Genomic DNA, 25,552 nt, shown 5'->3' on the forward strand with positions numbered 1-25,552 from the left:
AATGCACTGCTAATCTTCTTGTCAAGCTGATAAGAAATTAATCAGAAAACAAATTGGCAACCCCAAGAACTCCAGGGTAAGATTCTATCATGAAAGCATCAACCAAAAAAGAAGCAGCATAATTTTATATTTCTTTTATTTAAACAACAGAGCTTCTAATTTACTCCTTTCCAAAGAAGGTAAAGAGGAAAAGGAGAAAAAATCCTTTTCTTACATTCAAAAATAAATTATGCAGATGAAAAGGCAGAAATTTAGTAATGATTTCTGATGAAACTGCTTGAATTTGTTCTTTAAGAAGCCACGGACTTAGTGACTAAGCTTGATGCATTAAATTCCAAGCTAAATGTGTGTTTGCAAAAAGCCACTCTCTGCCATTAAATAAACAAAATGGCATGAAAGTAAATGAACAGCAGACACAAAGGTGTACAAACTCATAAATGGCAATGATGCAAAACTAAACCAGTTTTCCAACTGTAATACTTTAAAAGCCAACATACAAGAAAACTCGGAGAAAGCACCAGTATTGCCATGCACAACACTACATAAAATTATAAACACACTTATTGGAAAAAAAGGTTTTGGATATACTTCTAATGTAAGGGCATTATTTAGATAAAATAGATAACAAGTTAATCTGAATCTAGAAACACTTTCATGGTTATCACTTCGCCAGATTCATACAGCATCTGAGGACATTTGGTAGCGACTGATTTATGTTATGAAGAAAAAGAATACCGGCATGCTAATTAAAATCCTCAAAATAACAATTTCCATTAATCACCTTGTGAGAAACACCAGCCCTTTCATAGTACTTCTTTGCAATTTTAAGGCACTGTTCATCCCTTTCACATGCAACTAAGTGACCACTTTCTGGCAGGACTAAAGCAACAGCCAAAGAAGAGTACCCCTGAAACAATTTCCCATCACGTAGAAATTTATAATAATTTTCTTTTTTAAACAAAAAAGGACAAGCAAAGACTGAATAAGGTAAAAGATTAATGGATGTCATCAAACACCAAGAGACTATTTAAATCAAACAACGTGAGAATTCACTATGGAGAGAAATGTTGATTTGCAGACTGTTACAGGAATAAACTGCAGTCGTACTGAGAACATGATGGAACGGTCAAAGCAGATCCTTGACGAGTTGCTGATTATGTGAGAGAAATGCTCCATTTTTACACCTGTTCTGTATCTTCTTTATATACACCCTACAAAAATAGTTGTATCCAGCTTTTGGTTGTCCTGCTTGAAAGATGGCTTTTGATGTTTCGTCTGCTTCAAATGGTGATTGACAATATAAGGCATGAACACTGCTCTCTGTTATCTAAAATGGTCTGAAAAGGTCAAACAGCTGCACTAGCCAACCAAGATAAGGGAGTCTACTGCCCTGAGGATATGGTAGGTCAGCAGTGGTTCTTACGCAACCATGTGTTATGTCTAAGCAACATTTTTTTCCTACACCAAGTTTTTCAACATTTTTTTCCTACACCAGTACTGTTTGGCCTCATGAGACCAGTTCACAGATTTAGTAACCAAGGGAATTGTAAAAATCAAAAAAAATCGCTAATAAATTTTGTTTATATTACGAAATATGCAATTTGGGCCTCGGATCCGTTACCGTTATCGGATCCAAAAAAGAATCCGTAAATAACCCACAATGGGGTGTTAAATTATACTTATAATATTAATTTTTAATTAAATAAATAATTAATAGTATTTATAAGAAAAAAATAAATAAATTTTGGTACATAGGGTCGGACCCACAGTTGGATCCAAACGGATTCAACTGAGGATCCGTCATTCACAGGCAAACCGGGTCCATTTTAATAATGGACCCAGTGCCGCGGGTCGCGGGCTTGGACCCGGACCCGAGTCCAATTTAAAAAAAAAAAGAAAAAGAAAGGGGGCGTTAAAACAGGAATCATGCTTAGGGAACGATTCTTGCTTTCAAGAATTCGAAACAGAAAAGGGGTCGGGGGCGGGGGGGGGGGGGGGGGGGAGGGGGGGTGTTACGCAGAGCGTAACCGACCCCGTGCCTCTTGGCAAGGGAGGGGGTTTGGGCCGATAAAGGGGGAGTGGAGAGGGTCTCTCTCTCTCTCTCTCTCTCTCTCTCTCTCTCTCTCTCTCTCTCTCTCTCTCTCTCTCTCTCTCTCTCTCTCTCTCTCTCTCTCTCTCTCTCTCTCTCTCTCTCAGTGTGAGCACGCCAGAGGGAGGGTTCTGTCGTCGTCGAACTTCGGCTACCCGCAACCATCACTGACCTCCAGCGAGCACCCTCCACTGCAGTGAAGAGGGGCGACACCAGCTTGCCTCATCCCCACACGGCAATGTGAGAAATCAGATGTGGGAGTCACCTTACTATCGTAGCAAGAGATAGAGAGAGAGGTAAGAGGGAAGAGAGAAAAAAATGTTGGGCGGCAATGATGTCTTCTCCCCTTTCCATTGATATTTATATGTTGTACGAGTGGTACAATACAGTACAATAGTACAATACAGTACAGTATGCTGTACAATACAGTACAATACAGTACAATAGTACAATACAGTACAGTATGCTGTACAATACAGTACAATACAGTACAGTAGTACAATACAGTACAGTATGCTGTACAAGTGGTACAATACAGTACAGAAATATATTCATTTACATATACATATTTAACAGCCTCCCTCAAGTTGAGGATGATCTTCAATCATGCTCAACTTGCCCTTAAGTAACCAAAATTGATGACTAACCAATCCTTTGGTGAAGATGTCTGCTACTTGGTCTTCTGATCTGACATACGAAGCCTCAATTTCTTCTGTTTCAATCTTTTATCTAACAAAATGCTGATCAATCTCAATGTGCTTCGTGCGACAATGATGAATAGGGTTAAAAGAAATATTAATGGCACTTTGATTATCACATAAAAGCAGAGAGGAAGAGATAGGTTCATTCAACTCTTGAAGAAGATGCCGTACCCAAGTGACATCAGCTGTCCTTGCTGCCATTGCCCTGTACTCTGCCTCAGTGCTGGATTTAGCAATGGCCTTTTGTTTCTTACTACTCCAAGTGACAATATTTGGGCCAATAAAAACACAATATCCTGAAACCGACCTACGCTCATCAGGGTCCCCACCCCAATCTGCATCACAATATGTAAGTAAACGGTGTCCTGTAGTGAAGCTTTCATCTTTGTGATAGAGCAATCCATCTCCAATAGTCCCTTTCAGATATCTGAGAATACGCTTAATACATTCCATATGACAATCAGTGGGAGCATGCATAAACTGAGATGCTTGATTTACAGCATAAGCAATGTCAGGTCTTGTAAATGTAAGATATTGCAACATACCAACAATGCGGCGATATAAAGTGGAATCATGATATAATTGGCCTTCTTTTGCACTAAACTTATGATTTAAGACAGATGGGGTGCTGAGAGGTTTACAATTAATCATACCAGTGGTGTGAAGAATGTCAAGAGTATACTTGTGTTGACTTAGAGTGAGTCGATCATCTTGTCTATCGACTTCAACTCCCAAGAAGTATCGCAATGGTCCTAAGTCCTTCATCTTGAATTTGGCCATGAGTAAAGACTTGACCAAGGCAATATGTGCATCATCACTCCCAGTGATAATGATGTCATCAACATATATAAGAACCCAAGTAGTAACATGATCATTCTTATACATAAATAAAGAATGATCAAGTATACTCTTAGAAAAGCCATGCTGCTGAATTTCCATGGAGAAACTCTCAAACCAAGACCAAGATGCCTGTTTTAAACCATAAAGAGACCTTCTCAATTTACAAACCCATGATCACTATATCCAGGAGGTTGCTCCATATACACCTCTTCCTTCAAGTCCCCATGTAGGAACGCATTCTTGACATCCAACTGGCTAAGAGACCAACCATGCTGAAGTGCCAAAGTGAGGATCACACGAATGGTGCCAATTTTGACAACAGGGCTAAAAGTTTCCTCACAATCTTGCCCATATTGTTGTGTGAATCCGCGTGCAACAAGGCGAGCTTTATATCTTTCAATGCTACCATCTGGTTTACGCTTGATCTTGTAAACCCATTTGGAACCAACAACATTTCTATCAACAGGTCGAGGAACAATATCCCATGTATGACATTCATGAAGTGCTGCCATTTCTTCGTTCATAGCTTCAACCCAAGCTCGAGAATGGGCTGCCTGATGGAAAGTAGACGGCTCTTTCTCTTTGGCCACATTGGTTAGAAACAACTGAAAGTCAAGAGAAAAATTGTTGTAACTAACCCAACGATGGATAGGATGCCTTTCACGTGTGGATCGTCGAAGAGGGGGAGCCTCGTGAGATGGAGTTGAAGGGGCTCCTCGACGGGCATAAACCAAACCTGAAAACCGTGAAGGTGCATCCTGGATGATGGAGTTGTCTGCTTCAAACTGAATTGGTTCATCAACAACAGGATCTCTAATAGAGTCATATAGCAAAGTATCACAAAGCCATGGATCATAAGTAGTTTGCTCATATACCTGAGAAGTATCACAAGTGCTGAAATGGTCATCATCAAAAACAACATTTCTAGACACCTTAATCTTACCCAAAATAGGATCATAACATCTATATCCTTTATACCCATCGGCATATCCCAGAAATCTGCACTGAACTGCTCTGTCCTGAAACTTGTTACGTAAAGAATGATCCACATGGACATAACAAATGCATCCGAAAGCATGCAAATCATCATAAGAAGGGTGAGAACCGTGAAGCAAATAATAAGGAGACTGATCTCCTAATAATTCCATAGGCAACCTGTTAATGATATGCACTGCAGTGTGAAAGGCCTCAGTCCAAAGAGAGAAAGAAATATCAATATTGTGCATCATACTTAACGCGGTTTCAACAATATGCCGATGCTTACGTTCTGCTACTCCATTCTGTTGTGGAGTGTAAGGACAAGAGGAGTTACGTGTGATGCCATGGTCCTTTAAATATTCACTAAAATCATGAGATATGTATTCTCCACCACCATCACACTGGAAATAAGTGATATTTGAATTGAAAAGGTTCTGAACAAGAGCATGGAATTGTTTGAAAAGTTTGAACACTTCAGATTTAGATTTCATAAAGTAAATCCAAGTGTAACGAGTGAAAGAGTCAAGAAATAACACATAATAACGAGAGCCAGATAGAGATGAAACAGGAGCTGGGCCCCAAACATCAGAGTGAATAATTTCAAATGGCTTGGAAGCTCTTTTATTGATACTTTGAAAGGGAAGTACATGACTCTTGCAGACATTACAACTAGGACACTTATGATCTAATTTGACTTTGGGAATAAAACCCTGAGAAGACAATTTGTCAAGGAACCCTTGACTACAATGACCTAACCGACGATGCCAAGAAATTGGCTTATTACATTGCATAACAGAAGAAGACTGACTCAAATAAGCAGGAAAAGATGGAGACACGGTAGATGACGTCTTCAAAGTCCCGGGGGCTGCTTCGAAGACGTACATGTTTCCGCGTCGTTCACCCTTAGCGAGCATCTTCTTGGTTCGAAGGTCCTTAAGACAAACAGAAGACGGAGTAAATTCCATGGATGAATTTGTTTCATCAACCAATTTAGCAACAGATAAAATGTTTTTCTCAATGGCAGGAGTGAGTAAGACATTTTTCAATGGTAGTGTAGATTGTGACAAAGAGAGAGATGCATTTCCAGTATGAGAAATAGGGTGGTGGGAACCATCTCCCGTGACAATAGTGCCAGTGCCAATATAAGGAACCATGTTGGAAAGTTTACCTGCATCAGAAGTAACATGTGCGGCTGCTCCAGAATCAATATACCAAACTCCATCATCATTCTGACGCAAATTCATGTTGTTAAATGCAGTCATCAGAATTTGTTGCACATCATGTGGCAACCCTGCACTCTGTCCCTGATCAGTACCCTGATGTACTCGAAAATTTCCCTGCGGCTGCCCCTGAAACTGTCTAACATTCATCTGTCCAGCTCTTGGTCCTGGCCTCCCTGCCTTGTTGCGATTCTGTGGGTTGTGCCAACAATCTGCTTTCACATGGCTACGCTTGTTGCAATGGAAGCAAGTAGGGACACGGGTACCTCTAGTGGCAGGTGGAGCAGTAGGAGTAGGAAGGAGTCCTCCACGGCCCATATGAGCAGCAGGTGGACGAAATGAGGTAGACCCAGATGTAAACATGACAGGATGAGGATCATCAATAAGATGATCTTGAGTCAAACTAACTTCATACTGTAGGATTTGGCCTGTAAATCCTCAAAGCATGGAAGTGTAGAGGCAACCTGTAATGCAGTGCAAAACATACGATATTGGGGCCCAAGGCTTCCCAATACCTGCTGAACAACATCTCTGTCAGAAACAGGATATCCAATAGCGGCCAACTGATCAATGATAATTTTGATATCCCCTAGAAATTCAGTAATGGTCTTAGTTCCCTTTCACATAGATTGGAACTGCCATTTCAGTTGAAGTGCACGTGATTCAGAAACCTGTGAATAAGAGTGAGCAAGATGTCTCCATAGTTCTGCAGCAGTAAAATGGTCAGAGATAGTTTGTAATATACGATCAGATAACGTGGCAGTCAAATAGGCAACCACAGATTGGTCCTTCTGAAACCAAACATCATACGCAGGATTTGGAATAGCAATGCAACTCACCTTCCCATCATTACCAGTTACCTCTTGCGTAATAGTCATAGGTGGGGCGGGTGATCCCCCATCCAGATGCCCGGAAAGACCATGACTTTGGATAAACGGCAGAATTTGGCGTTTCCAAAGTAAGTAGTTATCATGAGTTAATTTGTGAGAAACAAGTTGAGAAAGAAATCCGGGGCTGATTTTAGAATCCATAAGGAAGAAGATCAAAGATAAATCAAACAGCACGACAGAAATTCGTAGGTTGTACGGACAGAACCGTACGGACAGAAATTTTTGAGTTTTGGAAATCACGATTTTTTTTTTTTTAGTTAATCGTGCAGAATGTACGATTTATCAACTATATTGCAAGAAATAGATAAGAAATCACAAGAAGTTTGAGAAAAGAGGCACTTTTGAGAAATGAGGGTTCCCAAATTTGGGGAAAACAGAAATTAGGGTTGATAAAATTGGGGATAACAGAATATGTAAGAAGGAAAAGATGCACGATATGAGGAAATGAAGAAACGACGTCGAAATATAGTGATTCAACGGAGAAACAACAGAGAAAAGATGAAAAAAAAAAAAAACACTTTCCTTGAGAACGCCCAAAAACGCACGTCAAGGTCCTTAGGGGCCTTCCAGATGATCGTGATTACCACGCCCTTGGCTCTGATACCATGTGAGAAATCAGATGTGGGAGTCACCTTACTATCGTAGCAAGAGAGAGAGAGAGAGGTAAGAGGGAAGAGAGAAAAAAATGTTGGGCGGCAATGATGTCTTCTCCCCTTTCCATTGATATTTATATGTTGTACGAGTGGTACAATACAGTACAATAGTACAATACAGTACAGTATGCTGTACAATACAGTACAATACAGTACAATAATACAATACAGTACAGTATGTTGTACAATACAGTACAATACAGTACAGTAGTACAATACAGTACAGTATGCTGTACAAGTGGTACAATACAGTACAGAAATATATTCATTTACATATACATATTTAACAGGCAACACTGACAAAGCTCAGCCGACCCTTCTCTCGCAGCGACGACAGTCTTCGATCGCCGAAAAAATCGCCGGATAAGGTACGGGTCTTCTTGGAATCGGGGTGAGGGATCAAACAGGGGTTCGATTCCATGTGTGGGTTTGAGGGGAGGATTTGAGGTTTCTGTCAACCCTAAACCTAAAACCCCAAATCTATGATTTGGGGGTTTTTTATGTTTATGTAAGAAGAGGAACCAAAGACCATCGGGAACCTCAAATTTGCCTTAGTTGGGGAGGGTTCAGGTGTCGGAAATCCAAAAATTTCTGATTTGGGAATATCGAGCTTCCGACAGTGAGGTATGATGCATGTTAAATTCTGTTTGGGGATCTCGTTTGGGTGGAATCCCAAACCCAGAATCACTGTGAGACATTACTGAACGTTTGTCACTGTGCTACTCTGCTCCTAAAATTGATTATTTGCTAAGTATGTTAACTCGGTGTGAATGTCGAATGTTAGTCCATGTTTGATTTTTTTATTTTTCCCATAAAATCCAGGAAAAAAACTAATGTGAAATAGGGTCGCTAACGATATATATATATATATATATATATATCGATCGACTGACATGGTGATGGTCACTTGTTGGGTTATCTTATAGAATCGGTTTTTAGTTTTTATAAAATTAGAAATAAGTAATCTGTAAGGTATAGTAACAAGTGTAGCATCTTGTAATGCCTGAGTATTATGAGTTCTGCTTATCTCTTCTGATCTTCATCGGAGCAACAGATGTCTAGAGACTTCCCTATCAGGCATATATCTTAAACCGGCTCGTGTTTTCCTGTTTCTTAAGTCCTACTTATTCCTATCGGTAATCATCTGAATAACAAATATTCGATTGTGCTTGAGTTTGTTTTCTTTTTCCTTGATGTTAAATCTGAATTTGCATCTATATAGTTTAGCCCAACAATATGAATTAAACCAGAATGGGCACTGAAAAGTGTGAAGGGTTATGACTGCTGCGAAAGAATATATAGTCACATATATAGGGGTGGTTGATTCCCTTCTAATGTTAATAATATGCCTCGTTAATCAGTTTGGGTCAATTGAATACCTTGGTGTATGTTGATCAGTTAATAGAATTGTATACCCTGTGACATTCTGATTATCATACCCCCTTATACTAGCATACCCTGTTATCCTCTGACAGTTGAACTGTATTGCAACAGTATGGCCTACTTTCGCCATACTGATTTTTTTTATTATTGCACCATTATGAATTGCTTTCATAGTTTTGATTTTCTTGAAACAGTAGGAATTGACTTCACTTGATTAAAGTAACATTGACTATTGGTTTTTGTATTAGGTTACACCAGATCGTTTAGCTTTCCCTAATTATGAATATTTGAGATACCTTCTCTTTAATGTCATGTTCTGTTAATATGTTATTGCAAAGTTTGTTTGGTGGAGGTGCATACATGATATGAATGCGTGCAGCCCTGAAATATCAATTTCTAGATCTGGTTTATGTGCATGTGTGTGGATGATAACTCATGTTATGAATAGAAGGTTTCATGTATCTACATTATGGGACATGTTTAATTATCATGCATGTATGATTTGGTTTCAAGTGCATGTGCATATATGTAACGCCCCAAAATTTTGACTTGTGATTTCGAAAACTTTATCGAAAAACCTTTCAAAGATTTAAAGTTTTAACTTTTAAAAACGACAGCGGAAGACATTTAGAAAAGAACACAAGTCAACAATTCTGGATACGTTAGCTGAAAAAAACCATCATTCACATGTACAACAACTTAAAGGAATTTAAGAAATAAGGCAATAGATTAAAAATCTGCAGTTTATTACAAAATGAGCATTTTGTCCCAAAGTTCAATAAATCTAAAGAAAACTCCAAAAAGACAAAGAGGCAAGCCGCCAGCAGAAAGAAGATAAATCTTGATCCATGTTGCACCACGCCATCGGCCGCCAGTGAAGTCCTACTCCTCACCTGCCCATGAAATGAGTCAGTTTCATAACAAACCAGTAGGTGCACGAACAGATAACTAGAATGAAAATAAAACAGGACATTCATGAGATAAGCAGTTATGATATTTAAGCAATTAATACAATTGTAGTCTATTCTAACAAATATAATATGTGCAAAGAGTTGTTAGTTGAAGCAGTGTAAGTTTCAATCATCTACAACTATCCATGAAGATATTCTTTAAGTTCTGATATTAACTGGCATGTGGGTACGCACAGACGCGAAACGTAGAAACAGTCGAGACCGATCCGGGGGTTTATTATGTCAAGTGTTTTCATTAACCCGGATGGCTGACTAAGTCCGCTCCTAAGGGGACGGTCAGTGACCAAGAGAGTAAATCCCCAAAGGCATTCGTGGCCCATGGATGCATCCAACTTCTGCAGAAGTGCCTGGAAGTTACCACCTAGGATAATTTATGGTAATCACATATCCCCTAACTCCGATGACTGGGGAAAACCGAGTCTTTTGCCCGTGGGGTGGTTGTTAACAACCTGTCCATCGGAGTCTTTGTACCATCCATCCTCTCCCTTGATGAACCGTGAAGATCGAATGGGTACGACGGGGGTTTCTTAACCGTCGCCCCATCCTACATGCTCTGGTCCATTAGACCCACTCGAGCATTTTGCCTGTGAAGGCGAATGGTCACCATTTATGTGATCTCAGCATTGTGCTAATTGCACTCATCGAGGTTGTTACAACCTCATCCTCCAACCATCGTAACCCACATGGGACGTACTTGTCCAAAAGTACGATTGTACCTCCCTAGAGGTACGACTACGATGAGAGGGCAACATATAAAGTTTTATGATTCTTTTGGTTCATAAATGACATGTATTGCTCTTTCGAGAAATTTGGCCTGTGGAGGCCAACATTAACTCATCTATATAAAGTGTTGAGTTCCTAATTCAAGGTTCTCCATGACCTCTGGTCAAATTTATACCATATCTGCCTTAAGGTTTGGTTATAACAGTAATTGCAGTGGTTTTCTTTCCAGAAATGAGTCTATTCACAAGGTCTACCTTAAGTATGCAGTTTCAAAAGAATAAGCATGCCGAACAGAAAATCACGAGTTAAATAATCCTACACGTAAACAGGTATGCCAATTAAACTACTTGATTCTTTCTAGAATGAGTCTAACCACAGAATTTACATTAAGCATGCAATTTCAAAAGAATCAAAATGAGTAACCTCTGACCAGCCAATACTTTTTCAGATAAGCAGGTATATAAAATAACTATTCTATCTCAGAAGTCTTATTTTATTTTGTTCATACAAACTTTTCGTGCGACTTTCCCCTACCTCGGGATGTCGTGCAACTGCGTGCGTCTACGTGTGTAGATCATACGAGGCTCGGGCCGCGGAGCCAGAGCGGGGGTCCGATGCCAGGTCTGCAACAGTGCTACGTTAATTATTATGCGGAGAAATAGAAAAAAAAACAAGCCTGCCGATAGGAGAAGAGAGAGGCAGCAGGGGTGTGCCCCTGCTGGCCGAAATCAGAAAAACGACAAGGGGCGAGCCTTTGCCTGCAGACAGCCGCAGGGTGACAGGGGCTGAGCCCTCTGTCGAAAAAAAAAATACTGAGGCGGCAAAGGGGTCAGCCCCTGCCAATCGCAAAGAAGCGGCAGGGGCTGAGCCCCTACCGGCAAAATAAATGTGGCAGGGGCTGAGCCCCTGCCAGAAATGCTAAAGTGGCAGAGCTGAGCCTCTGCCAGCAACAGCCAAGTGGCAGGGGCTGAGCCCCTGCCAGAAACGATTAGGTGGCAGGGGCTGAGCCCCTGCCGGCAAAATGAATGTGGCAGGGGCTGAGCCCCTGCCAGAAAAGCTAAAGTGGCAGAGCTGAGCCCCTGCCAGAACAATCAAGTGGTAGGGGTTGAGCCCCTGCCAGCAACAGTCAAGTGGCAGGGGCTGAGCCCCTGCCAGAAACGATTAGGTGGCAGGGGCTGAGCCACTGCCGGCAATAAAAAGGTGGCAGGGGTTGGGCCCCTGCCGGCAAAATGAATGTGGCAGAGGTTGAGCCCCTGCCAGAAAAGCCAAAGTGGGAGGGCTGAGCCTCTGCCAAAACAATTAAGTGGCAGGGACTGAGCCCCTGCCAGCAACAGTCAAGTGGCAGGGGCTGAGCCCCTGCCAGAAACGATTAGGTGGCAGGGGCTGAGCCCCTGCCGGCAATAAAAAGGTTGCAGGGGCTGGGCCCCTGCCGGCAATAAAAAGGTGGCAAGGGCTGGGCCCCTGCCAGAAATGGTTAGGTGGCAGGGGCTGAGCCCCCGTCGGAAAAAATAAAAAAACAGTGCCGCAGGGGTGACTGGACCCTTGCCGGCTCTTCGACAGCCCCAATAGAAAGGGGGAAAATGGCGACAGGGCCTGAGGGCTCCCTGTCGACCCTCTGAAAGGCACAGAGGACGTGGGAGGGCGCGGCAGGGGCCGTGCGCCGCCTGTCGGCCTCCCGGCGAGGTGACAGAGGGGGGGTGAGGAAGAGAAGAGGGAGGAGAAGAGAAGAGGGAGGATGGCGTACCTGGGAGCGGTGGCCGGCGTCGGCGACGTGCGCAGCAGGAGAGGAGACCGGCGCGAGGGGGGGGAGAGGGCTGCGAGAGAGAGGCGTGACTCCCTTCGCCCTCCAACGCCTCACTTAAAGGCACCAGGGGTGATGAAAGGGGAAACCTCGGTGGGTTTCCCTAATCCACCCGAAAACTAAAGGGAAATAAAAGGGGGGGGGGGGGTTGCGGCCCCTGAAAGCTCGAGAAAAGGGGCTCGGGTCGGGTCCGAACCCGACCCGGGTCCAAAACAATTTTTTTTTATTATTACGGGTTTTACAATATATGGGATCGAGGTGTATTGGCATGTATAATCATGCATAAATATTCTCATATACTTAATGAAATTTTGGATAAATGCGAGTGTGTTAAGTGAATACATGAAAGCACTTGCACATGGATGTTGAACACATGTATTTGGCAATTTGGCCGAGTGTTAGGAATAAAACACTATTTTGGTTTTGTTATGGGATGCATCGATGGCCTAAATGGATCATCGTCGGCCTGTAGAGCCGTGGGTATAGTTTTCTTTCACATATGTTTTTAACTGCATCACTTGAACCACTTAAGATGGTTTGGCACATTACTACACTGTTCTAGTTGTTTATACGAGCTGGAGTTCCGTAAGGATCCCCGCAAGGGAGGATGCGGGTTTTCACTTTACTTTTGCATATGGTATTGCAAACCTAAAGAATTGACTTAAATAAAAATATAATGAATAAGAACAATGTAATATACGTTGTGGGATATCTCATCTTAAGTATGAGAATCTTGAAGATCCGGTCTTGGGAGACTGTGAGGATACAAAAACTTTGTGTGCTGTAATTTGGTTCCCTGAACCCGATATTGAGGTTTTTTCTCTTGGCCACGGTTTTAGGGAGAGTCCACCACTTTACCCGGAAGTGATGTGTTTGACACAGTTGTTGTTTATGTAATGAAATATGCGGAAAAGCAAAGAGTGCATTAAGCACTTACAACATCCACTAATGAACAAACAAAAGGGCTAACACCCAAACCCACAAGAGACAACACAACATAAAAATATAAATGTCTCTTATTGAAAAGAGAGAGAGCTGTCAAGAGTGAAGAATACAAGAGGGGTTCACCCCTATTTATACACAAAAGGAGGAGAGGAGTGGCCTTATGGCCTTAAAAGAAGAGCCACCTAGGGGATCCCATAGAGTCGTTGGGGGCCCCATCGACTCCATGGTGAGGCCCCTTTTAGGTGGGCAAAAATACAAAAAATAAAAAGTAAAAAATAAAAAAAGAATTTACAAAAAAAGAAAGAAAAGAAACAAGTACCCCTATCGGGTACTTGTGAAATGACTAAAATACCCCTATCGGGTATTTTAGATAATATATATATGTATATAAATATATACATATATATGAATTACATATATTTTAACACCCTCCCTCAAGCTTTACGGGGATATAACTGAAAGCTTGTTAAGGAGAAAAAAAAAACGAGGAGCAGCAAGGGCCTTAGTGAAGAAGTCTGCCAACTGGTACTCAGATGTGACGTAAGGTAGTGCTATGGTTCCTCTCAGGTATTCATCAGGGACGTAATGGCAGTCCATCTCAATATGCTTAGTACGCTCATGGAAGGTGTGATTGCTTGCAATATAAATTGCACTTTTGTTGTCACAACACATCTTCGAAGGAGTAGAGATGACAATACCCATATCACTGAGAAGACTTCTTAGCCATACAAGTTCCATTGTTGTAGTGGCCATAGCACGATATTCCGCTTCCGTTGAGGACAAGGATATTTTGTGTTGCTTCTTGCATCTCCAAGAAATCATAGTCACCTAAGAAAACACAAAATCGCGTAGTTGAGACTCGGTCATTGGGATTTCCTCCACAATCAGCATCAGTATAAGCAATTAAATCAAGTGATGAGGAGGAGGAAAGAAAAACTCCCTTAGTTATGGTGTTTTTGATATATCTGACGATCCTTAAGACTGCACTCATGTGCACTGTTGTAGGTGCATGTTGAAACTGACTGACAGAGTGGACAGCATGAGTTATGTCTGGCCGAGTAATGGATAAGTAGGTTAGAGACCCAACAAGTTGCCAGTAGGAAGTAGGATCCTCGAGAGGTGTTCCATCTTCCAACCTTAACTTTGCATTGATGACTTCAGGGGTTTCTGTCTTCTTATCATCGGAGATACCAGATTTAGAACAAATGTCAGCAGCCAGTTTCATCTGAGAGAGAATGTACCCTCGAGGAGAGTACGCCACTTCAATCCCTAAAAAGTATCTTAAGAAACCAAGATCAGACATGTGAAAATGTTCTTTTAAAACTTTCTTAATATCATAAATTCTTTGCTCATCACTTCCAGTGATGATCATATCATCAACATAAAGTAGTAAAATAACTACTGAAGACCTTGCACTTTTCACAAACAAAGCAGTGTCAGTATAACATGAACGAAAATTCAAACTTGTCATTACATTACTAAATCTATCATGTCAAGCCTTTGGGGTTTGTTTTAAACCATATAATGCCTTTTTAAGTTTGAGAATTTTATTTTTACCAATACATACTCCTGGTAGGGGATCCATGTAAACTTCTTCATTTAATTCGCCATTTAGAAATGCATTCTTAACATCTAGTTGATAGATAGGCCATTTTTTCACTGACGCAATGGCAATAAGAGTCCTAACACTAGTCATTCTAGCAACAGGTGTGAAGGTTTCTTCATAATCTATACCATATTCTTGAGCATATTCTTTAGCTACTAACCGTGCTTTATAACGTTCTAATGAACCATCACTCTTAGTTTTAATTTTGAAGACCCATCTACATCCAATTGATTTCTTTCCAGTGGGTAACAAAGTTATTTCCCAAGTTTTTGCCTTTTCAAGGGCACTAAGCTCTAAGTTCATGGCTTCAACAGATTGGGGAATATTTTTGGCCTCATTATAGTGTGAAGGTTCATGAAATGAGTGCAACGCAATTAGACACGCTTTATATCTTGGAGTTAGGGACTCATAGGAAACAAACCTATTAAGAGGATTGAAGATCCGACCAGATCTCCTTAAAGAGGTTTCTTCTATGTTGGATCCTTGAGAGTATTTTTCTAAGGCGCTCATCTGAGTTTGTTGACCACGCCTAACATAGGTTTGGATTGGTCTATCACTTTCATCTATAACATTGTCAAGAGGAATATCCTCTAGGTCATTCAAAGACTCATTAGAGATTTCCTCTTCTTGAGGAGTCTCATCTTCTTGAGATAGAAGATCAAATAAAAAAGATAATCACTTTCGTCAATATCTTTAGTTTTCACAAAACCATTTTCATTTTACAAAAAGGTTACATCTTTGGATACATAGAGTCTGTTATTTTTCAAGTCAAAACATCTAAAACCCTTTTGATTTTCTCCATATCCCAAGAAAACACATTCAATAGCTTTAGGAGATAATTTGTCCCGTTTATGTGTAAGGACAAAACATTTACATCCAAAAATTCTTAATCTATTGAAATCGGGTGTTCTTTCAAATAGTTTTTCATATGGAGATGTATTTTGTAAGGATGAAGATATTATTCTATTTATTAAGTAAGTTGAGGTTAAGGCCGCTTCGGCCCAAAAACTCTTTGGAATTTCTTTGGAAATAAGGAGTGTCCTAGTGGTTTCCATGATGTGTCTATGCTTTCTTTCGGCCAAGCCGTTTTGTTGGGGAGTCCTAGGACACGATCTTTGATGACAAATTCCATTTACTTCTAAATAGTTTTGAAATTCATTTGATAAATATTCTCTACCCGAATCGGATCTAAGAGTAGAGATATTACTTGAAAATTGATTTTTAACTATCATATGAAATTTTTTGAAGAAGTCAAAGACTTCGGATTTTAAATTGAGAAAGTAGATCCATACATACCTAGTGTAGTCATCGATGAAAGTAACGTAATAGGAGTACCCTCCTTTAGACATGACCGGGTAAGGACCCCAAACGTCCGAATGGACTAACTCAAAAGGTCTTTTAGACACAAAAGTTCGGTTTGGAAAAGGAGTAGATTTCATTTTGCCAAAAATACAATTCTTGCAAACAAACTGTTTCTCATTACAAAATTTCTTTCCAAATGGAAAGGAGTACATTTTTTAGAAACTTGGATGTCCAAGTCTTTAATGCCAAATTTCAATATTTTTATCTTAGACATGCTTACAAAAAGAGTTAGTGGGGAGTTTCAAGTTGCTCATGTAATAGAGATCTCCCCTCCTATGGCCTTGCCCAATCTGCTTCCCGGACCGGAGATCCTGTATAGTGCAATCCTTAGTTGAGAAGGAGATTTCACATCCATGATCACATATTTGAGCAACAGAGAGGAGATTTAAATTAAGTTGAGGTACAACTCTCACGTTTGGCACAAAGAAATCTTTTGAAAAGTTTAAAGTTCCAAAACTTTTTACTTGTAAAGATGTACCATCGGCAGTTGAAACATAGGAGTTTTTATAATTATTACATAAATTGAAAAGCTCATTTTCAAGTGGGGTCATATGAAAGGAAGCTCCAGAGTCAAGGATCCAAGAAGACATACCTGGAGGAGAGGAAGAAGCTATGGCGGCACCCGAGGTTGATGGTATCTTGAGTAGAGTTTGTAGTGCTTCCGATAGTTGAGCAAGAGAAAAAGATTCCTTCCCTTTGATGGTTTCCTCTTTCTTTTGAGTAGCTTCTTCAACGGAAGCAACCTTAATTTTTAGATGCTTCATTCAACTTAGGGCAATTAGGTCTTATATGACCCGGCTCTTGACAATGATGGCAAATGGCTTTGCTATAGTTGCCATTATAATTATTTTGCCTTCCAAAATATGGAAGTTTGTAAGCTTTCATATGGTTGCTGGGTTTTGATACGGCCAAGACATTATCTCCCCCTTTAATTATGCCAAGACGAGTTTCTTCTTGGCATATTTCGGCTATGGCATCTTCCAAGGGAAGAGGCTTAGATCTATGTAGGAGGGAAGATCTAACTTGTTCATATTCGGGCCTAAGCCATGTAAAAATTGGAAAAAGTGCTCTTTTTCCATTTGTTCTCTCCTTAATTCCACATCAACACTAAAAACCCATTTTGGTTCTAGTAAAGATAGTTCAACCCAAAGGGGACCAAGAGTGCTAAAGTAATCCCTTACACTCATTTCTCCTTGCTTGATAGTCCAGATTTTTTCTTGAAGAAAGAATTGACGAGCAAGGTCTTTTTGAGTAAACATATCTTTCATAAAGAACCATGCTTCATTCGTCATCCGAAACTTGGCAATGTTGGCGCAAATCTTGAGCTCCACATTGTTCATGAACCAAGCAAGAATCTTGGCATGCTTACTTTCCCAATCTTCCACTTTAGATTGGTGATCTTCAATGGCCTTCATGCGGGCATTTCCTTCAAGAGCGTTTTCTTGATCACCATTCATCTTAGTTAGTTGGAGTTGTGGTTCTGGAATGGTGCCCATAACGTATCCCAAAAGTTTTTTACCTTTGAGGTTGTTCTCCAAGGCGGCGGCCCACATCATGTAGTTGGAGCCATTGAGCTTGAAGGAGAGATCAATCTTTTGTTCTCCTTCCATTTTAATCACTCACAAGAGGATAAATGAAGAGAGATACAACAAGAAAAAAATGTAGCTACACAACTAGCTATATTAAGAAGAAGAGCATACACAAGGCTCTGATACCATGTAATGAAATATGCGGAAAAGCAAAGAGTGCATTAAGCACTTACAACATCCACTAATGAACAAACAAAAGGGCTAACACCCAAACCCACAAGAGACAACACAACATAAAAATATAAATGTCTCTTATTGAAAAGAGAGAGAGCTCTCAAGAGTGAAGAATACAAGAGGGGTTCACCCCTATTTATACACAAAAGGAGAAGAGGAAGAGTGGCCTTATGGCCTTAAAAGAAGAGCCACCTAGGGGCTCCCATGGAGTCATTGGGAGCCCCCAACGGTCACAAATGTGACCGTTGGGGGCCCATCGACTCCATGGTGGGGCCCCTTTTAGCTGGGCAAAAATACAAAAAATAAAAAAAGAATTTACAAAAAAAGAAAGAAAAGAAACAAGTACCCCTATCGGGTACTTGTGAAATGACTAAAATACCCTTATCGGGTATTTTATATAATACATATATATATGTATATAAATATATACATATATATGAATTACATATATTTTAACAGTTTATGGTACCAAGAAAGTGGCACATGTAGACGTGGGGTGTCCCTTGTATCCCCGACATTAGATGTGGAGGTCTAATGTTCCGAAGGTGATTCGGTCGAGGGCTAAGTTGGAACCCAATAATAAAATACAAATTGTGTGCTAAGCTACCCTGGAAACCTACTTGACATCGGGGATTTTACATGTTTGGTGTATCCGCGGGCAACGGTAATTAATAAGAGGAACTTAAAGTTGTGTGGATTTAATAGGGCATGCATATGGAAAAATGGAACTTAAATGAAAGATAACAAAAAGGAATCATGCATTGCACATAATCATGCATTTTCCTGCTATACACTAGATCATGCATAATTAAATTATTCTCTAATTCATGGTAGAATGGTGGGTGTATATTATTTACTTCCTTACGAGCATACTGAAAAATCTTATTACTTAGTTCTTGTCTATGCTCATGCCTTACTGTTTCTTTCTGCTTAGCATATGTAACTGGTTGCATGAATGGTTATTTAGATTCTGCAAATTTTTATATCTGCACTCACTCAAATCATTACATGAAATCTTATCCATGTTCTTTGTCTCACTTGGTTTCTTTAGAAGTAGTTGGGATCAGAATTTCGGTTCTGATACCCTACTTTGTTGTTTTTTCACAGGATATGGTGAACAGTGAGGTTGGACTAGCTACTGGGGATGGATGAGAGTCATACTTGGGCTTGACAGCTTCAGCAGGGGACATAGTGGCTCTTTCTTTTATTTCAGTTCTTCTTGGGTTTTTTTTCAGTCGTTGTTTTATGTTCAGTCGAATAAAACCTTGTCTCTGAAATTCACTCTTATTCATAAATAAATGAAATTGTTCTGGTTCTTATGGATGATGGTTGTAAGTTCGTTTGTGGTGTTTGGGCTATCCAATGGAAATTGGAGCTGTGAGGACCCCGGATCTCTGGGAAGGTTTCCGCATTGAAAAAAAATATATTCCGCATTTTCAAAGGGTATAATTTGGGGTCGTTACAGAAATGAACTGCTGAGATGTTTCTAGGAAATTCAATGGTGTTTCATACTGCTTGCAAAGTTCTCAGAAAGTTGACAAGATGTAAAATACAACTCTGTAACTATAGGTAGAGAATATATGCATAAATTCATGCCCTTTTGTTACAGTCCTTGATTGTATCAAGAGTAGATAGAAAGAGAGGAATAGAAGTGTCACTTCGAGGGGAAATGGGCCTCCCAGACACCCAAAATCTATGTCACATGGGTGCAGGTGCGGGTGCGGGGGTGCGGTACTTTCAAAAAACTTGGGTGTAGGGGTGCGGCAAAATATATATATATAATCCAAAATTTGGACATAAATGACCCTGGGTGCGGTCAACGCACCCAGGGTCAGGTTGACCGCATCGGGTGCCGCACGCGCACCTGCGTTGCATCTCGTCGATGTGGGTGCGGCACCCAGTTGGCCGAGTCCCTGTGACATAGCCCAAGATGGATAAATTCTCATAAGCTTTTCAATAATCCTTGTTACAAAGAAGAAACATTATTTTTAGCTTATAACATAACCCTCTATGGGTCAGATCCTCTCCATTCCCCATCTTCCCATTGACTGATACTTGGGACACATTTACATCAATATGGATCTGAAACTCATTCTTTAACATTAGGATCATAATGCTGACCCATATCCATGGCCCTATACACGGCCAATAAAACCCCAAAGCCTCACCCAAGGGTTTAGTTGGGCCCACCATTACATGTATTAGAACCCAGCTGACCTTACTCCAAGCTAGCCAGACAGACCCTTCTAGTACAGACTTAGGGAAAGGTCGTCACACCTTCCTCTTTCTCTCTTTTTTTCTTTTTGTTGCTTAGAGAGATCATTCATTTTCAACTTTTCCTTTATTTTTCATTTTTGCTCGGTGTTTATCATGTGATTTCCAAACTTTCCACCACCCCTCACATAGGATGACTTTTCACTTTTAACAACAAAGGAATGCAACTGAAGGCTGTATTTTAATAAAGAGATAACATTGCTACAGAATGCAGGCCCTTTTTTTAACCTGAGTTGCCACACTCACCTTTCATTCATTTAATTACTTGTTTAAATATGCATTTACATGTTCTTTTTGCAGCTAAAATCATGTCAATTCATGATGACCAATCATATTTGCTTAAGCTCAGTAATTACAATATTGAACTTATGAGACGAGGGCACCAAAATCACAAATTTGAAATATCTTGTCTTCATGAATAGGATTACGATGTGCTTTATCACAATTTACATCACCACCATCCACATTGTTAGTTTGAAGAACAAAAAAACAATCCAGTTAGTTCACTATGTCCATTTACGAATCTTCAACAAAACTAGGCAATCAAAGCCCTTCACAGTAGATCTTGTAACATTAACATTGTATGAGTATTATTTTATAACTAAAAGAAAATAGTAATTTATGAAAAGCTGCCTTACATTTTGGTAATTACATTTAGCTACATACTTTTATAGTTTATGTTTCTCAGACTGACATGCTTAGTCTTAAAATCAAGTAACTAAAATGCACTGATTGTTGATTTGTTTAACAAAAGACCATAAGATGATATAAGATGAGCTGTTCTTCAAAAGAGGACAAAAAATCCATTTTATACATTAGATGGCTATTTGAAATGCATTCAAATAAAGTAGGTGGTTGAATGTAATAACCCAACTGTTGGGAAGCTTTTCACAATAGCTGGTAAGTTAGGCAGATTTTTGTAAATTACTCTAGAAATAACGCTAGAATAGAAATCTGGAAACAATTATCCATGCATCACCCAAAAAAAGAACCAAATCCATAAACTACCTACAGTATAAACACCAACTTCTATGCAACGTTGTGCCCCAAGTATTTGAACAAGCATGGCAATTAATTGTGCCTGATCAGGAGACACCTGCAACAACAAAGCACCAAAACCACATTGAGAAAAGTAAATTTGAAATGTGTGTTCAACATAGAGAAGAAAGAAGAATATCAAAGCATCGTCAATGCTTTTCTCAGAGGAATAAATCTTTGAGAAAAGTAAATTGAAATATGTGTCCAACTTAGAAAAGAAAATAGAATATCAAACAATGTATGTATCCAGACATTATTCCTTTGAAATTTCTATTTTCCAGCAATTTATGAAAACTTATTGACTTAGTAGAAGAAAGCAGACTTTATCATGCTAACATTTGTTTACAAATTGCAGAGAATGTCCTCCCTCATGAACAAAACCCTTTTTTCTTTGACCCAAATGCCAAGATAGATTGATTTATTGAGTGTTCGTTATCTTCGTTTTATGCAAGGGTATTAGCTTTGCATGAACAGTACAAAGCAAAAAGGTGCTCCTTGAATCAATATTTTGGCCATCTATTGTGACTCCAACTCCGCCTGTGTATAACTGTTTAGTTATACACTGCCGGTCCCAAGTCCGGATAAAGGAGGAGGGTTGCGGTAGGCCAGTGACAGCCAGCATAAAAACTTAGTCATAACCTATGAATATGAACCAATATGAGAATTTCGTTGGGGTGTTCCCTACTGAGCGATGCGTTGTACTCTATAGGCCCGGAGGCAGTGATAAATGGGCAAGGGTTGCTAGGTCGTCGCCCAGAAGCAACGCGTCACACCGGCGCCCGGGTGTGGTGTCAAATAGGCAAGGGTTCCCTCACTTTGTTGGACGGGTGGGGGTAAAGAAGTTAGTCCAAGACCATAAAATTATGGTTAGCCACTTGGAACATAGGGTCTTTAACTGGTAAGTTGGTAGAGTTAGTAAATGTTATGTGTAGGAGAAAGATTGATATTTTATGTCTACAAGAGACCAAATGGGTAGGTGAGAAAGCAAAAGTGATAGAACCTTGGGGATATAAGATTTGGTATACATGAATAAATAGGAATAGGAATGGAGTAGGGATTGTTATGAGTCGTGAGTTTATAGATAATGTAGTTGAGGTCCGTATGAAGGGTGATAGGATTTTACTTATTAAATTAGTATTAGGTACGGATACTATTAATATTATTAGTGTTTATGCACCTCAAGTAGATTTAGATAATTCCATTAAGCGTCAATTTTGGAAAGATTTAGATGGAGTAGTACAAGGGATATCTCATGGAGAAAAGCTTTTTATCGGGGGTGACCTTAATGGACATGTAGGCATTAGTAGAGATGGATTTGAGAGTATCCATGGAGGCTATGGTAGAGGAGAAAGAAACGAAAGTGGAGAAAGGATTTTAGATTTTGGTTTGTCCTATGATATGATTTTAGCAAACACTTGGTTTAGGAAGAGGGAGTCTCACCTAGTAACATTTAAAAGTGGGGTTAATACGAGTCAGATAGATTTTTTCCTACTTAGAAAGAGAGATAGGGGTTGTTGCATCGATTGTAAGGTTATACCGGGAGAAAGTGTGCCTATGGAAGGAGGAAACAGCCACCTGTGTAGAGAGAGAGAGAGACGGCTGCACAGAAAACTCAATTCGTTAATTAGGCTAGGGCTTCTCTCTATATTAAATAGAGAGAGGCAAAAAGGAAAAATTACATATAAGCCCATATGAGAACAAAAATTTAGAAAGCCTCTAATATAAGAGAACTTAACATAAAACCACCTATTCTCAACACTCCCCCTCAAGCTGGAGCATAGATATCAATCATGCTCAGTTTGTCACAACATTTTGAGAAGTTTGGCCTAGCAAGAGGTTTTGTAAACATATCTGCAACTTGGTCTTCCGACTTTAGGTATTTGGTTGTGATATGACCAGCTTGAATCATATCCCTTACATAGTGGCAATCAACCTCAATGTGCTTTGTTCTCTCATGAAAGACAGGATTGTTTGCTATATATGTTGCCGCTTTGTTATCGCACATCATTGCCATTGGAGAGGTAACCTTCACCTGGAGATCATGAAGAATAGTGCGAACCCATATCAATTCAGCAGTTGTTTGAGCCATAGCCCGATATTCTGATTCTGCACTCGACCTGGAAACCACATTTTGTTTCTTACTTCTCCATGAAATCAAGTTCTCCCAAAAACACACAGAATCCTGTGGTAGACTTTCTATCTACTACAGATCCAGCATAGTCAACATCAGAATAGGCTACTATCTCCAGAGTTCCACCTTTCCTGAACAATAACCCCTTTCCAGGAGAGAATTTTAGATATCTGAGAATCATTATGGCTGCATTCCAGTGTACCTCAGTTGGTTTGTCCATAAACTGGCTAACTTTGCTTACTGCTAAAGCAATATCCGGCCTGGTCACAGTTACATCTTTTGCTATCAACTGGTTTTGACCCTTCTTCAAACAACTGAACTTTATGGTCCATGGGAATATTAGCTGGTTTAGCTCCCAACATGCCCGTTTCCTTTAATAAGTCAAGAACATACTTCCGTTGAGACAAAACCATCCCTTCACGGCCTCTAGCAACTTCTATACCCAGAAAATACCTGAGTGAACCAAGGTCTTTTGTAACAAAGTGTTTTTGAAGATGAGCCTTTGTGGCTTCAATAGCTTTCACATCATCTCCTGTAAGAATGATGTCATCCACATATACTACCATAACAACTATGCCAGAGCTAGTTTTCTTTATAAAAAGGGTATGATCTGCTGCTGATCTATTAAAGCCAAAGCTTGGCATCACTTCAAACAACTTTTGAAACCATCCACGAGGACTTTGTTTCAAACCATAAATCGCCTTTCTCAATCTACACACCTTCTGACACTCCCCCTCAACCTCGAACCCTGGAGGTTGTTGCATGTAAACGGTCTCAGATAGATCCCCATATAGAAATGCATTTTTCACATCTAATTGGCACAAGCTCCAACCATGTTGAACAGCTACTGAGAGAACAAGACGAATGGTACCCATCCGTGCAACAGGAGAAAATGTTTCAAAGAAGTCAATTCTATATGTCTGAGTATACCCTTTCGCGACTAATCTGGCCTTGTACCTTTCAATAGAACCATCAGATTTATACTTTATTGTATATACCCATTTACATCCAACAATGTCAGCATCAGCTGGGGAATCAACCAGATCCCAGGTATGCTGAGATATTAAGGCTATCATTTCTTCTTGCATAGCCAGCTTCCAGCGAGTATCAAGTTCTGCCTGTTGATAGTTCAAAGGAATAGTTTCAGCAGATAAGGCTGAAATAAAAGTCTTCATCTGATGTCCAATGCGAGCATGGGAGACAAAGTGAGATATGGGATATAAGGTACATTGTCTTGTCCCCTTTCGTAGAGCAATAGGCCTGTTATCATCATCCTGGAGATCACTATTGTCAGTAGAACTTATCTCAGGAGAAGAAGAAGATGAAGGCTCTTGCGGAAGTGGAGCTCTACGCACATATACCAATGGAGGATTATTAAATTTGGACGTGGATGAAGTTTGGTTCGGTAATGGGGGCACAGATTCCAAAGAAAAAGGAGGTATAGGTAATGGAAAAGACTCAGCTGGATCAACCTGCAGCGAGGAACTGGAAATAGAGTAATATGGAGAGGATTCCAGGAAAGATACATCCGCACTGGCATACTCTCGGCGAGAAATAGGATCATAACATCGATAGCCCTTTTGATTTTTTGGATAACCGATAAATATGCATTTTGTAGCTTGAGCGGCTAATTTATCACGGTCAGGGCCAAGTTTGTATACAAAACAAACACATCCAAATATTTTTGGAGATAAAGAGAAAAGGGGAGCATTAGGTTTTAGGATATGTAATGGAATTTGATCACCCGCAGAAGACGAAGGCATGCGGTTGATTAGATAGCAAGTTGTGGTAATCACATCACCCCAATATGACGCAGGAACATTGGATTGAATCATAATGGTCCTGGCAACATCAAGGAGGTGTCGATGTTTTCGCTCAGCCACCCCATTTTGTTGAGATGAATAGGCACAGGAAGTTTGGGGTTGGATGCCATGATCTTGGTAAAATTGTAACAGACCTTTTGATTTAAACTCGAGAGCATTATCAGTGCGAACAATCTTGACAATAGATTCAAACTGAGTTTTTATTTCAAGAATTAGGGATTTTATAATACTTGGAACTTCAGATCGTTCTTTTATTAAAAATACCCATGACAACTTAGAGAAATCATCAACAATAACAAGATAATAACGACACTGAGTCCTAGTAGGAATCTTACTAGGACCCCATACATCTGCATGAAGA

The 25,552-nt window shown here is 40.1% G+C and overlaps 1 protein-coding gene across 1 annotated transcript in view; it reads right to left on the reverse strand.

Annotated features, from left to right (window-relative positions):
* The window catches only part of LOC149840065 (uncharacterized), a 101,977-nt gene that overhangs the window by 19,014 nt on the left and 57,411 nt on the right, over nt 1-25,552 (reverse strand). The window contains exons 3-4 of the mRNA XM_090003020.1: nt 21,212-21,295; nt 782-907 (exon numbers count right to left, since the gene is read on the reverse strand). Coding sequence (XP_089859146.1) covers nt 782-907; nt 21,212-21,295 — 210 coding nt within the window. The remainder of the gene's footprint in view (nt 1-781; nt 908-21,211; nt 21,296-25,552) is intronic.

This window comes from Nuphar pumila, chromosome 4 (genome assembly GCF_984573655.1).
Source record: "Nuphar pumila chromosome 4, dmNupPumi1.hap1.1, whole genome shotgun sequence".
Taxonomy (NCBI): domain Eukaryota; kingdom Viridiplantae; phylum Streptophyta; class Magnoliopsida; order Nymphaeales; family Nymphaeaceae; genus Nuphar; species Nuphar pumila.